The following is a 15,304-nucleotide window of genomic DNA, read 5'->3' as shown; positions in this document are numbered from 1 at the left end:
AATCACGAGCCTCACCCCAGACCCACTGAATCAAAATCTGCATCTCCCAGAATCACCTTTAGTAGTACTGAATAACTGTATCCTATCATATGTGAAAAGAATCTCCCCCCACCCTGTCCCCTTACCCAAATATATCTTCAAATCCGCTAAGTCTTGTAGAAACACCACCACTGAGAAACGTATTTAAAAGTAATAATGCGCAGGTCACACAGCTGGGGATTCTGATTGAATTTGTCTGCAGGGGGCCCTAGCCAAGAGGATTTTGTTAATACCCAGGTCATTCTGATGTGCAGCTCCATGAGAAGCACCAACACCAAGCATTTTTTCTCTACACAGCTGCTTTTAAATGCAAAGTTGTTACCAATTTATACCACCAAGGGAATCAGTTTATATTGGTTTCTCAACCTCTAGCATGCATCAGAATCACCTGGAAGGCTTGCTCAAACACAAATTGCTGGGTCCCATCTCCAGCATTTGTGATTTAGTAGGTCAGAATCAGGAGATAGGGCCCAGAGTTGGCATTTCTAACAAGTTCCCAGGTGATATGGATGCTACTTTTCAGTGGACCACACTTCGGGAACCACCAATTTATCAAATTATAATACTTACCTCAGAAAGCTATCTGAGAAAAAGCCCTGAAGGCTTTGCTTGTATGGGTGGTTACTTTTAAAAGGGGGTAAGACAGGAACATTTTAAATCTGAGTGTCCTTCCCTGGGCCAGCAGGTCCTGAGCTCATGACTTGACTGGAGGAGTGAGGGAAAGGACACAGAGATTTGACTTAGCAAAATCTTCCTGCCCTACAGTTCGGCGTAATAAATTCCCCAGTGACTGATGATCCCTATTAGAATTAAAATACTGTGTCTACCTGGCTACTGTCATAACAATTGTTACAAATGACAACATTCAAATAAATATTTCACTCACCAAACCCCACAGAGCACCAGGAGAGGTAGCAGTGATTGTAGCTGCTCTGGGTGTATTGTACATTAAGGCCAGTTCGCCGAAACTCCCACGATTATCATAGTTACCGACACATCTTCCAACACCATCACATTTTACATAAATATCAAATGTTCCTCTGTTGGGCATAGGTAAATTAGAAGTAAAAGTAATTCAAGTAAAATATCATTAAAATGAAGCATTGTTTCAGGAAAGAGCCCTGTGCAATAAAACCTGATTTCCAGCCTGTCTATTCCCTCTGATGATAAGTAACAAAAGGGCATCAATATATGCCAATCTGTCCCAGACCCTGTGTCTGTTAGGAAAATGGGACTAAACAATAAAAACATAACAAAATAAATGATGAAAATATAACTAAGAATATAACCAAATAGTATATGCATAGAAAATCATCTGAAAACATATACACATCAAGCCACTGACTACAGTTATTAATATAGTTTTTAATATAATTCATGAATAAAATGACTATTTCAAGGATATCTTCTAGAATTTGTTCCGCAGATAATTATTTTTCAAGTACAGGTTGAGTACTGCTTATATCCAAAATGCTTGGGACTGCAAATATTTCAAACTGTGGATTTTTGGGGGTTGAGGAATATTTGCATATATATAATGAAATATCTTGAGGATGGAACTCAAATATTAACATAAAATTCATTTTATGTTCATTTTATAACATAAATTCATTTATTTTCACAGATACTTTATACACATAGTATGAAGATAATTTCATATAACATTTTTAATAATTTTGTGCATGAAATAAAGTTTGTACACATTGAACCATCAGAAAGCAAAGATGTCATTATCTTAGCCACCCATGTGGACAGTCTGGTTGTTTTCATCATTCCTGACACTGAATTTATTATATATGCTACCAGTATGCAATCATTTTCTTATGCTTATTCACACATAAGTACTTACCAGTAAAAAAATATGGCATGCCATTAATACAGCTGAAAAAATAATATAATGTGTGGCTGGGCTTGGTGGCTCACACCTGTAATCCTAGTACTCTGGGAGGCCAAGGTGGGAGGACTGCCCAGCCTGAGCAAGAGCGAGACCCCGTCTCTACTAAAAATAGAAAAACTTTCCAGGCACGGTGGCATGTGCCTGTAGTCCCAGCTACTCGGGAGACTGAGGCAGCAGGATTGCTTGAGCCTAAGAGTTTGAGGTTGCAGTGAGCTATGATGATGCCACTGCACTCTACCCAAGACAACTGAATGAAAGACTGTCTCAAAAAAAAAAAAAAAAAAGTGTGTGTTCAGGGTAACTAAGTACAGTAGTATCATCAGAATACTTGTATCAGCTTTAAACAGTAACAACAAACAATGGCAGGCTTTCAGTCTCCAGCTTAGGAGGCTGTGTTTTGATTAGAAGATTACTGTACACCATACAGTAACCCCCTTGGGGATGCTGAATAAACTGCGTTGTGCGCCTGTGTTTTGACTGCGATCCATCACAAGGTCAAGTGTGGAATTTTCCACTTGTGTCGCACTGGTGCTCAAAAAGTTTTGGGTTTTGGAGCACTCTGGATTTTCAGATTAAAGATGCTGTATAGACTAAACCCTTCTATTTATACTGTTTACACTTCTCCACTGAAAATGTTTTCTACACTTAACTACTTTGAATAGGGTAAAATACAACACAATAAAATGTGCTGATGAGAAGTAACAGGAGCTATACTAGTCCAACTGAAATCACAGCAGTCTAAAGTCTGTTAACGTGCCATGTGCTGTTTTTCGTACAGGTTTCTTTTCTGATGATGCGAGGCTTCAGGCAGTGCAGAGTCATGGAAAGGACATGAACAGGGCCAGGAGACCTGGCTCTGAGGCTGGCTCTATGCTGATCATTTGGGTGATCTTAACCATGTCCCATCATATCTATGGGCCTCAGTGTTTTCACCTGTCAAGTGGGTGATGAGGATCTAACTGAAAATGGAATGTACTATATACAAATGGAAGGCAGTTCTCATAGTCAAAAATACCCACTAAAAGATTATTATTACTGTATTATATTGGCGGTTCTCATATACTCCTACAATTAAACACAAACAGTTGAACTTCTGACGTATTTCATTGATGAAAACTGTTAGTGACACCAAAATCATGACTTTGCTTTATATATGGGATAACTGGGTTTTTTTCTATTTTAAAATCCTGGCTAGTACCTCAGTAATTAGGTCACCAAGCACTAAGGAAGAGGGAATGGAGGTATCAGTAAAAACCCCTGACCTAAGAGTATGCATGACTGATACATGGAAGACACCACCCAGAGCCAGCATCAAGAAATGAGGCTTAAGGAAACAGAAGAGGTAATTTTCAGCAAGGCCTCTGAGTTGAACACAAGCTGTACCCAGATAGCAAATGTAATCCAATAAATCAGGCTGGAAGGTGACCTGCATTCTACACAAAATGCGAGGTATTAGGGATACCAGTTGTCTTATGAGCACTCCATCATCATTTTATAAAAGTGAAGAAATAAAGACTCAGTTCAGACTGTGCCCCTATTACATTTTAGGACTCATCTATTTACCACAAAAGTCACATTGGTCTTTGATGAGGTAAATCACAAATTAAATTTTCTGAAAATAGATTTTCAATACAAACACATGCCTGCTCATTTAAATAAAATAATTTGTCTATAAAGATTTTTAAAGACAAACATAATAATGCACGAACAACTTCTGGAAGGACACACAAGCTACTCACTATACTGACTGAAAGATGCTGAAGCAGCAAGATGACTTTTCACATTATGCCTTGCTAAAACATTTGAAATTTTTATTTTTTTATTTTTCTTTTTGATTTACAGACTAGGTCTCACTCTGTTGCCCAAGCTGAGTTCAAGCAAACCTCCCACCTCAACCTTTGGAAGTAGCTGGGACTACAGGCGCATGCTACCATGCCAGGCTAATTTATAACCTTTTTTTGAGACAGGCTCTCTGGTTACCCAGGCTGGTCTTGAACACCCGGCCTTAAGCGATCCTCCAGCCTCAGCATCCCAAAGTGCTGGGATTACATAAGCCACAGTGCCTGGCCTATTTGAAATTTTTAAACCATGAGCATGTTTTGCTTTTATAGTTAATAAAAAAGAACCTTTAAAAAAACACAGATTGAGTTATACTGTGGTTTAACATCTTCGATGCTGCATTATACTTCTATTCTCACATAATAGGCATCTATTACATGCTAATACCATTACATGCTATCTCTCAAATACAATTTAGCAAATGAGGATGCTCACATTAAATGTCTGAGATTTATAAACTATACTAAAAACTCATCAGTTGCTCTATGAACTATTCCTCTTTTCATGATCTATTATGGTTTCACTGTATGTATTCACAACAGGTTTACAGTGCCTATTATGTAGTAATAAGAGTAAAAAGACAATAGCAACTATCATATATTAACTTGTCAGTTGCCATAATAACCATTGAGCTTTTATACAAAAGGTTCTTTAAATTTCAGTATAAGGCTGGGCCAAACTTACCTGTCAATTACATAAAAGTTGTCACCATCGTCACCTTGATCAATTACATGCTCCCCATCTTTGACCAATTTTTCAAACATGGCATCTAATACTTGAGACATCTGCTCCTATTTTTTAAAAAGATAAGATAGAATCTTTATGTTTATCTAGAACATGTTTTCTTGAGTAACCATAATTACCTTTTATACTTCTGTGAACAAGCTCAAGGAAATGGAAATATCATCATTGCCATTAAGTCTTCGTAGAAAAACACATAATATTAAAAGAAAGAAAAATACATAGTACAGTCTTTACCACATACAAACAAGATGATTATATATTTACTCATATTCAGTATCTGAATGAAAGTAATTATAATTAGTCTCAGAATATTTACAACTATCATCACCACTTTAAAAAGAAAAAATAACCACCATACACCTTGTGAAATGACCAGGTTAGTAAAAACACTGTTTCAAATTTCTTTGCAAGATACCTGTTTTTAAAACTTCCTGTATTAGTCATCACTAGGATTTATGTAGAAATCTCCTAAATACTTAGATTCTGACTCCAATTCTGCTTTTTGCTTTAGCTCCAAAACCAAAACAGAACAAAATAGAAAAACAAAAGCAAAACCAAAAATGACTGTGGCAAATATTCTGTCACTATTCTTTGTCATTAAGATTCTCTTCAAAAAGTAACCACTTTTTGATGTTTGTTGACCATTTGTCTATCTTCTTTTAAAAAACTTCTCTTTGTGTTATTTGCACACTTTTTGATGGGCTTGTTTGGTTTTTTTCTTGCTTATTTGTTTGAGTTCTTTGTAGATTCTGGATTAGCAGTCCTTTGTCAGATGTATTGTTTGCAAATATTTTGCCCCATTCTGTAGGTTGTCTATTCACTCTGTTCATTATTTCCTTAGCTGTGCAGAAGCTTTTTAATTTCATTAAGTCCCATTTATTTATTTTTGTTGTTGCTATATTTGCCTTTGAGGTCTTAGTCATAAATTCTTTGCCTAGACTAATGTCTAGAAGAGTTTTTCCTACATTTTCTTCTAGAATTTCTATGGTTTCATGCCTTACACTTAAGTCTTTAATCCATCTTGAATTAATTTTGTATATGGTGAGAAATATGGATCCTATTTCATTCTTCTGCATGTTGCTATCCAATTTTCCCAGCACCATCACTAATCATCAGAAAAATGCAAATTAAAACTACAATGAGATACCATCTTACTCCTATCAGAATGGCTATTATTAAAAAGTTAAAAAACAATTGATGCTGGCGTGGAGGCAGAGAGAAAGGAATGCTCCTCATACTGTTGGTGGGACTACAAATTAATATAATATCTGTGGAAAACAGTAAAGAGATTCCTCAAAGAAAGAAATGTAGACCTATCATTTGATCTAGCAATCCCACTGCTGGGTATCTACCCAAAGGAAATGAAGTGATTTTACCAAAAAGACACCTGCACTTGAATGTTTATTGCAGCATAATTCACAATTGCAAAGATGGGGAATTAACCTAAGTGCCCATCAATTCACAAGTGGATAAAGAAAATGTGGTGTGTATATGTATCATTGAGTACTACTCAGCCACAAAAAGGAATGAAATAATGTCATTTACAGCAACATGGAGGAAATTAGAGACCATTATCCTAAGAGAAGTCATCTCAGGAATGGAAAACCAAACACCATATGGTCTTACTAATAAGAGGGAGCTAATAGATGGGTACACAGGGGCACAAATTAACACAAAAGACATAAGAAACCAAGGGGGCGGGGAGAAGGGTGAGAGGTGGGTGTGGGATAAAAACTTACCTATTGGGTACAATGAACACTATTTTGGTGATGAGCACACCAAAAGCTCTAACTTAAGCATTATACAAAACAACAACACACTCATAACAAAAACACTTGTGTTCCCTTAATTGATATTTTGAAATAAAAAACAAAAAAATTAAAATTAAAAAAAAAAAACAACCATTCACCTAACTAGTGCAGATTTGTCAGAAACATCAAAACCATTATTCAACTACTTAAACTACATAAAATTTGAATCTGCTAAAGTGTGGTTGAAACGGCTCAAGGATAAACTTCAGCAAATGAGAATAAACTAGGAGGTGAAAGAAATCTTTCCTTAGAACAGATACAGGAACAATTCCAGGACCTTTGATAGACAAAACAAATGGATATGGAAAAAAAGTACAGTACAATAGTAACAGAAAATTTTAGAGCATTATTTGCTCTGCCACTTATTAGTTCTGAGCCCTTGGTCTAGATACTCCCTATGGGTATAAAAAGGGTATAACACTAATTGCTCAGGCCAAAATCAATCATTATTATTGTAAGTAAATTCAGCAGCTGAGATAGATTCAAGAGGAAAAAGAGATGCAAAGGGGAAACAGGTTGAAGAAAGAAGATATTCTGAATTAAAAGACAACAGATCACATTTGATTCTCTTCCTTTTGAGACTTCCTAAGAATTTTATATGGAATAAGAAGATAGGAATCCACAACAGTATAGAGCACAGGAAGGGGCAGCTGATGGGTGAGAGAGTTCCAGGGCAAAGGTAAGTTAAATGTGGCAGAGGGAGCAGACCAGAGTAGCAGAGATGAGCGTGGAGGGCCAACCTGCCCTGCAGGACACCAGGAAGCTCTGGACTGGAAATACCTGGTTCTCCCATGGTGAGACTGAGACACAAAGATGGAAAACAAATAGATTGATTTAAAGTCCTTACAGGGATCAGTCTACACTTTCCTTCGAAAGCCCTCTACCCTGAACACAGGATGCCTGGCAGCAAGTGTTGACCCTAACTCTTCCCAAGCAAAAGATCAGAAAGAAACTGAACAAATTAGAGAGAACTAGAACAGATATTGTAAACACTGGTGCCCCAGGACATGACCTTCACTTGCTGGGATTTAGGAGTTCCCCACTGTAGCAGCTGGCTCCTTGTTAGCTCAACCTACACAGTGCACTGGTTGACAGTCCTGTGCCTACTTACTCAGAGCTCTCAATCAGCTTTTTATTGCTCCTCTGGTCACCTACAAGATTAAGATAAACAGTAAAACACCAGATGAGATAGATATTTCAGGAACAGTAGAGAGCTTTCAGAAAGTTGTACTTGTATACCTAGAGACATTCAAGATGATATTATATCTATGAGACAAAAAAATATATATACAATGTTTAGAAAAATAGCATTAGAGAAAAATGGATAACTTGCAAATTTAAAAACAGGATTGCCAATTTTTTTCCTTTAAAATAGACTTTTTAAAAGCAGTTTTTGGTTCATAGAAAAGTTAAACAGAAAGACATCCCATATATCCCCCTGCCCCCACACGTGCCCCTACACAATGCACAGCCTACCCCACGATTGACATCTCCCATTCCTTACAATTAATGAACCTACGCTGGCATCATTATCACTCAAAGTCCATAGTTTATATTAGGGTTTACTCTTGGTGTTGTAAATTATATGGGTTTGACAAATGTATGATGATTCATATGCACCATTACAAAAATTTTGAAAGTAAAGAAAAAAGAAAGAAGATAAACTAAAACCAAAAACCTCAAAAAAGTCAATAAAGATATAAAAAGACAGGCGTTCCAAAGAAAGTAAAATAATAGAGAAAACAAAAGAGAGTAAATAAAGAAATACGAGATGATTTTTTCAGAACCAAAGGACACAAGTTTTCAGACCAAAAGTGCCCAGCACAACTGGTGACCAAAAACCCCCACCAACACAACATAATGCATTTCTAGAACACCAAAGATAAAGAAAAGATCCGCAAAGCTTCCAGAAGTGGGCAAGGGCGGGGGGAGTTCCTAAAAATATAAAAAGATGCTCAACTTCTCTCAAAATGAAGAGAAATGCAAATTAAAACTGAAATGAGATACCACTTTTCACTTGTCAGATTAAAAAAGATACAAATGTTAGAATGACGCTCTGTGTTACAGACCCTGTGGAAAGACACATTCTCACACAGACTTCTAAAGAGAAGGTAAAATGGAACAAATTCTACAAAAAGCGATCTGTCAAAATTTAATAAAATTTCAAATATGTACACCCTTCCACCTCACTATTTCTTTTCTAGTTAGTTATTCTAGAGATATTTGTGAAATGACATGTGTACCAGCATTTTTCATTGTATTATCATAACAGCAAATGATTAGAAACAAACTAATGTTAATCAACAGGGCACTGGATAAATAAGTTATGGTATATCCATATACCAAAAAGTTCTGCAGCTATAAAAAATAAAATTAAAAAGAAAAAAACCATGTAGGGATTTTCAGATACCTATCTTTCAAGGAGTCACTGACAGCCAGAGAACACTCAGAGAAGGATAATCAGGAAATCTGAAAACCTGCCTCAGGGATAACAGTTTAGGAAACAGGGCATTCAGGTGAAGAGGAAAGACCTACCTGGGAACATATCAGCTATCTTTATCACACCTATGAAGTCAGTGGTGCTACAGGCCAGAAGTGGGACTGCTGGGTGGAAGTTACATGGAGATTTTTAGCACAATGTGAAGACCTGCATAAGAATGAGAGCAGTCTAGCAGTGACAAGGGCTGTCTCCCAAAGAGTTTTGCCTTTTCCAGAATGTTAAAGAGTTGGAATCACAGTAAGTAGCCTTTCCACATTAGCTTCTTTCACATAGTAATACGCATTTAGAGTTCTTCCGTGTCTTTTCATCACTAATTTATTTTGTTCTAGCACTGAATAATATTCCATTGCCTAGAGGTACCACAGTTTATTTATTTGTTTGCCTAATAAACATGTTGGTTGCCAAGTATGGGCAATTTTTAAGAAAGCTGCCATAAACATCTGTGTGCATATTTTTGTGTAGACCTAAGTTTTCAACTCCTTTGGGTACAGACCAAGGTGAGTGATTCCTGAAGTATATGGTAAGAATATGTTTGGTTTTGTACTTTTCATATTTCACTCCTTTTTCAGGCTGAATAATATTCCACTATATGTATATACCACAATCTGTTTCCTCATCTGCCAGTGGACACTTGCGTTGTTTCCACCTTTAGGCTGTTGTGAATAGTGCTGCTATGAAGATTTGTATACAAGTATTTATTTGAATACCTGTTCTCAATTCTTTTGGGTATATACTTATCAGTGGAATTGCTAGGTCATGTAGTAACTCTATGTTTAACTTTTTGAGGAACAACCAAGCTATTGTTTATAAAATCCAATTTGCATTTTTTTCCTTGCCTGGTTCTGATGTCTAAGAATTCATTGCTAACTCTGAAGCCATGAAGATGTACCCCTGGGTTTTCTTCTGGGAGTTTTATAGTTTAAGCTCTTGTATTTTAGGTCTTTGATCTCTTTTAAGTTAATTTTTGCATACGGTGTGAAGCAGGAATCCAACTTTGTTCTTCTGTGTGCAGATATCCAGTTCATTCAGCACCATTTGTTGAAGAGACGGTTCTTTTTCCATTGAATGGCCTTGGCACGCTTGTTGAAAAATTAATTGACTATAAATGTATTGATTTTATTTCTGGACTCTCCATTCCATTCCATTGTTACGTATGTCCATCCCTATGCCAGTACCACATTGTTTTGATTACTGTAGCTTTGTAATAAGTTTTAAAATTGAGAAGTGTGAGTCCTACAACTTAGTTCTTCTTTTTTTATATTATTTTGGCTACTTATAGAGTCCCTTCTGTTATGTATATAGTTTTAACACAGTGGACAACAGCACAACATTAATGTGTTTTTGTGATTTAGCTTTATAATACATAAAAGCTACCAATTTAAGCTTTTATAAATTATTTAGTACTGAAAAATAATTTTAAAAAATATAGAATCCATATAAATACTGATACATTGTTAAAGTAAAAAAGAATAGGGCAAAACACTGCATAGATTTTGCTGCCACCAAGTTTTTAAAAAGAATATACTTGTATATGCGTTACATAACCCTGGGAAAATATACACAATAGTGCTAAAAGAACTTGGCTCCTGAGTAACTTGGTTGCTGGGAGACAGAGGTGGAAAGGAGATTTCCTTTCACTGACTACTGTTTTGTTCTTTTTAAATTTTTGTACATTTTTTATTGATTTAAATTTTTTAATTAACTAAAAAACCAAACTCTGCTTAAACAGAGAACACAATTTTGCATCTTCATGTTGGCTAAGAAAAACTTTTGGAAGAATGATGGGGATGGGTTTGAGGAAGTCGTTTTTTATGCCCTCTGTGGGTCCCTGTGTGAGTCCTGGCACCTATGTGTGGAACTGCAGCCAGAGCTGAAGAGGAAGCCAACGTGGCAATAAAACAGGGCTTTCCTGATGTGGTGCTAATTGGCCTCACAGGGACCATTTTACCCAAATGAATTCATCAACCCAGGCAACATATGGTCACTTATCAAAATTCTGGAGGTTGATTCAATGGTTTACTAATACTTCATTTTGCTTGCTACTTATATTTCAACTCTTTTAGGGCACATGGAAGAGGAATATCAGCTTTACTGATTAGGTCTGACTCTAAATGTCAGATGGAGAAAAAGATTAAGAAATTGCTATAGTAAATTTTCTGATTATGTTGGAATTCCCTGCATTTTAAAATATTGTAAAGCTGAAGAATTCATACATGGATATATGAAAATGTAATTCCTGACAAAATACAGAGAAATTATTTATTTTAGAATTTCTTTGTGACAGGTGTCTGTTCCAGTCAATCAAAATGTAATTTCCCCACAATTATGCACTGAGTGAAAAGAACTTAGGAAATATTTAATATGCAGAGGCTTATCATGATGACTGACAACTACTGTAGGAAATCCACATCTAATTCTCCCACAGAATGCAAATTCGAGACTGAGCTCAGTAAAAGGCTCTGACTTAAGAAATAACAATTTACTCTGCTTTAATGAAAGAGCCTATCATATAGCATAAGAAAATTATTTCAGTTAGCCTCAAATTAGAAATATTTCAGAAGGAAAATGGCCTACTGAGTTGAACATTAAAATATTCATGAAAAGAATATCTTCAAAGAGATTAATAATTACAAATGCTGTATTCAACATAGGAATACACAGTACTCCAAGGAAAAATGTTCTGAGGTCTAGGAAGTGCAAGATTTTCAAGCTAAACAATGACTTCAGGAAATCCAAATGAGATAGTAGGTACAAAGCCAGTCATTCTTCTTGTTAATTAGGAATTACTGTTTCCCCTTCCTCCTTCAAGTTTTCCCACTTCAGGAAAAGGTACCATTTTCACAGTCATTCCAGCTAGACACTGAGAGTCACCCTAGACATTTTCCTTCGGGCCCCAGTTAAATCACCCACTAAGTACCAAATTCTGTTAATCCTGACTATTTCATGAAACCATTCCTTTCTGTCCATCCCTTTTCCCTGTTCCCTACTTCAGGTCCACTTCTTTTCCCTAGATCATGGCACAGTTTCCTTACGGAGCTCCACTCCTTTGTTCTTGCCCACTTCCTATTATTCCTTCCTCTTCAACTCTACCCTCCACAGTGCCACCAACAGGACCTTAGACAAATCTGATTGTTACACTCTCTGCTCAAAACCCTTCAGTGGTGCTGACTGCCTGTGGGTGTGTCCAGTGCTACAGCGTGGCATTCGAGATATAGCTCCCATCCCTGGATGGCTTCCACTGCAGGCTCTTGTGGTAACACTGTACTTTTTGTCCACTGGCAATTTCCTCCTCCCTTTCTGAGGCACAGCTCACTGGCATCCTCAACTTTCTCAGTCTTCAGGGTGGACTAGGAGGCACTCATCCTCTCACAATGCCCTGACCACCATATTACAGAATTATCATGTTCTACCAAAATGCTTATGCTTATAAAATGCGTTTATATCCTTCATCAAATTATAATTTCCAGTAGGACAAGAACTGTGTCTAAATATCTCTGTGGCCTCTACCACCTTATACAAGCCTTGAAACACAGTGAGTAGCCAAGAAATTAAACTGAAAGGAGGTGTATGATAAACAGATTAAATGAGCTGAATAAATAATTCAATCAAAATACAATTGGGTTATTGTAAATAATCTATATCATAAAAAACTAGAAGGCTACTTAAAATATGAGCTTAACCTAAAACATTCAAACTGCTATTTAGAGCTAAATGTCTTATTCCAGGTGGTAATTTGTTGAGAAAAAGAAATTTTTACTTATTTATATCCTATGTCATCTCTAAAACGATTTGAGCTAGTAGGGAAAGAAATCAAAATAGCCTAAGCTCAAATTTAAAAAAAAAAAAGATCAACTATGTAACCATGTTTGCTTCTCCCTTATAAAATGTTCAATAAAGATAATTCATGAACTTGGTTTTTCTTTTTACCCCCATGAGCTGGCTTTTAAACTATATATTGAAGGCCAGGTGTGGTGGCTCACACCTATAATCCCAGCACTTTGGGAGGTTGAGGTGGGAGTATTTCTTGAGCCCAGGAGTTCAAGACCAGCCTGGGCAACACAGTGAGACCCCATCTCTACCAAAAAAAAACAAAAAACAAAACAAAACAAAAAAACCAATTAGCCAGGCACAGTGACACGTGTCTGTAGTCCCAGCTACTCAGGAGGCTAATGCAGGAGGATCACTTGAGCCCAGGAACTGGAGGATACAGTGAGCCATGATTATACCATCGCACTCTAGCCCAGGCAATAGAGCAAGATGCTATCTCAAAAAAAAAAAAAAAAAAAGATAAATAAAATAAAATATATACAGAAAGACCTTCAGCAAAGCAGTGAAATAAGTCTAAAAAATTCCCTCCAACATTTACAAAATAATCACTTTAGTTAAGCAAAGATGCCCCTTGCCAGACTATATTAGCAAAAGTTTTTTAAAAAATAGTTTTAAATGCAACCAAAATTTTCATAATTCTTTAAGTTAAAGTTGAAATGGCAAGGAAGATCAATTTAATTTACAGAATAGAATAGACAGCATCACAGCAACAAATAACTAGCAACTATCTCATTCATGCTTATCACTTAATGTACAGACACCAGAATATCACTGCTTAGTCACTATTGAGCATTAAAATACTGGTCCATTGAATAGGAAAGTATGCAGACAAAATAACGTAAGACAGTAACAAAATACTAGCTCTAGTCTTTGGTATTTAAAGTGTCTTAGAGGCTAAGAGCATCAACATTACCTGGGAGCTTGTGAGAAATACAGTCTTTCAGGCTGCATTCCAGACCTACTCGATCCAAATCTACATTTTAATAAGATCCCCTGATGATATTTAAGCATATTAAAGCTTGAAAAGCACTGTTTTTGGTGACCTGCGAAATTCTCCCACATAAAATTCTAGTCAAAAAATAGAGAATCATTGATGGAAGCCTACCTCTAAGTATAAAACTAAGGATGAATTTTACTGCTGTCTTCTGTGCTCATTTGGAGCAAAAGAGTTAAATACTAAATTGGTCCCTGGTTTAGAGAACGTCTTCTCCACAGGCTTCCTTCAATACCAACTCAGATTATTGAATCAGGTCTTTGCTTCCTCTAGAATGGTACTCAGTCAATGAGGATTGAATAAACTGAGTGAATAAACTTGGATAGACAAAGACACATCAGGGCCACTCTGAATAGCTGAATTCACACCACGGGAGTGTAACTATGTTCAAGGATTTGGTGAAACTTTTAAGAAGACTTGAGTTAGATATTATTTAAATACCATCATTTTATTATAAATAACAAATATATCCAAAAATATTATTTCTGATTAAATCTGCACACCTAAATAATATAAAAGGGTAACTCCAAGCATTCTTGTTTTAGTTCCACGTTTCCTTTTTGAGAGCCTAATGCATGTAGAAAGCTTTGAATGGTATCTGCTACCTCAAGTGGATGTAAAGAAACAAAAAACACAGTTCCTGCCACCAAGAAAATGGGTGGGTGAGGTAACTGATGGATCTTCAGTATGGTCAAGTTCAGGCCAGTCAGAGCCAGTAATCTGGCCGTAGGGGTAGACATACAAATTTGTAATGTGTAAGCCTAAAACAATTTCTCCAAAGTCACAAAATGTAATTTGTGTTCCCGGAGAATATGATATAAACATAAATGATACTATAATCAAAGGGGATTTTTAAAATGTTTCACAGTATAAATATGACCCAGTATAGCAGAATTGGTATGATGTAATACCTTAATCTTTATAAAAATGTCCTTTTTATTTTTATTTATTTATTTATTTTTTTGAGACACAGTCTCACTCTGTTGCCCAGGCTAGAGTGCTGTGGTGTCAGCCTAGCTCACTGCAACCTCAAACTCCTGGGCTCCTGCCTCAGCCTCCCCAGTAGCTGGGACTACAGGCATGTGCCACCATGCCTGGCTAATTTTTTCTATATATATTTTTAGTTGTCCAGCTAATTTCTTTATATTTCTTCAGTAGAGACAGGGTCTCACTCTTGCTCAGGCTGGTCTCAAACTCCTGAGCTCAAACGATCCTCCCACCTCAGCCTTCCAGAGTGCTAGGATTATAGGCGTGAGCCACTGCGCCTGGCCAAAAATGTTCTTTTTAAGAAGACTTCATCTTAGAAAGAGTGGGTCTTGATTTAATACTTTCTCCTTTAGGTCATCAATCTGAAAACTAGAAGATGCTGAGTTTGACCAAACAAAAAACATAAGGTAAGTTGCAAAAGTTGACTCAGTTTTCACATTTGGAACATGGCAGTAGGGGTTCTTTCCTAAATGACTGTAAAGCAACGAATAACCATCTCAGATTACTGAGACAGAGGAAGGAGAACATTTAGGTCAGAGTGCAAGGTAAAATCTGAATAGCATGCTCATTCATACTGAGAGTGGGTATGCTAAATACCAAAACCAAAGATGACAGACTTCAAAATCTTTATAAACAACAACCCTCCCACTTTAAAGCCAAGTAAC

General features: G+C 36.5%; 1 protein-coding gene across 1 annotated transcript in view; it reads right to left on the bottom strand.

Moving 5' to 3' along the window:
• Positions 1 to 15,304, bottom strand: part of PRKAR2B (protein kinase cAMP-dependent type II regulatory subunit beta) — a 90,371-nt gene that overhangs the window by 13,320 nt on the left and 61,747 nt on the right. The window contains exons 5-6 of the mRNA XM_012746286.2: positions 4,460 to 4,566; positions 926 to 1,079 (exon numbers count right to left, since the gene is read on the bottom strand). Coding sequence (XP_012601740.1) covers positions 926 to 1,079; positions 4,460 to 4,566 — 261 coding nt within the window. The remainder of the gene's footprint in view (positions 1 to 925; positions 1,080 to 4,459; positions 4,567 to 15,304) is intronic.

Source organism: Microcebus murinus, chromosome 9, assembly GCF_040939455.1.
Source record: "Microcebus murinus isolate Inina chromosome 9, M.murinus_Inina_mat1.0, whole genome shotgun sequence".
Classification (NCBI taxonomy): domain Eukaryota; kingdom Metazoa; phylum Chordata; class Mammalia; order Primates; family Cheirogaleidae; genus Microcebus; species Microcebus murinus.
The sequence above is the reverse complement of the archived record's forward strand: the minus strand, read 5'-3'. Positions and strand labels throughout refer to the sequence as shown.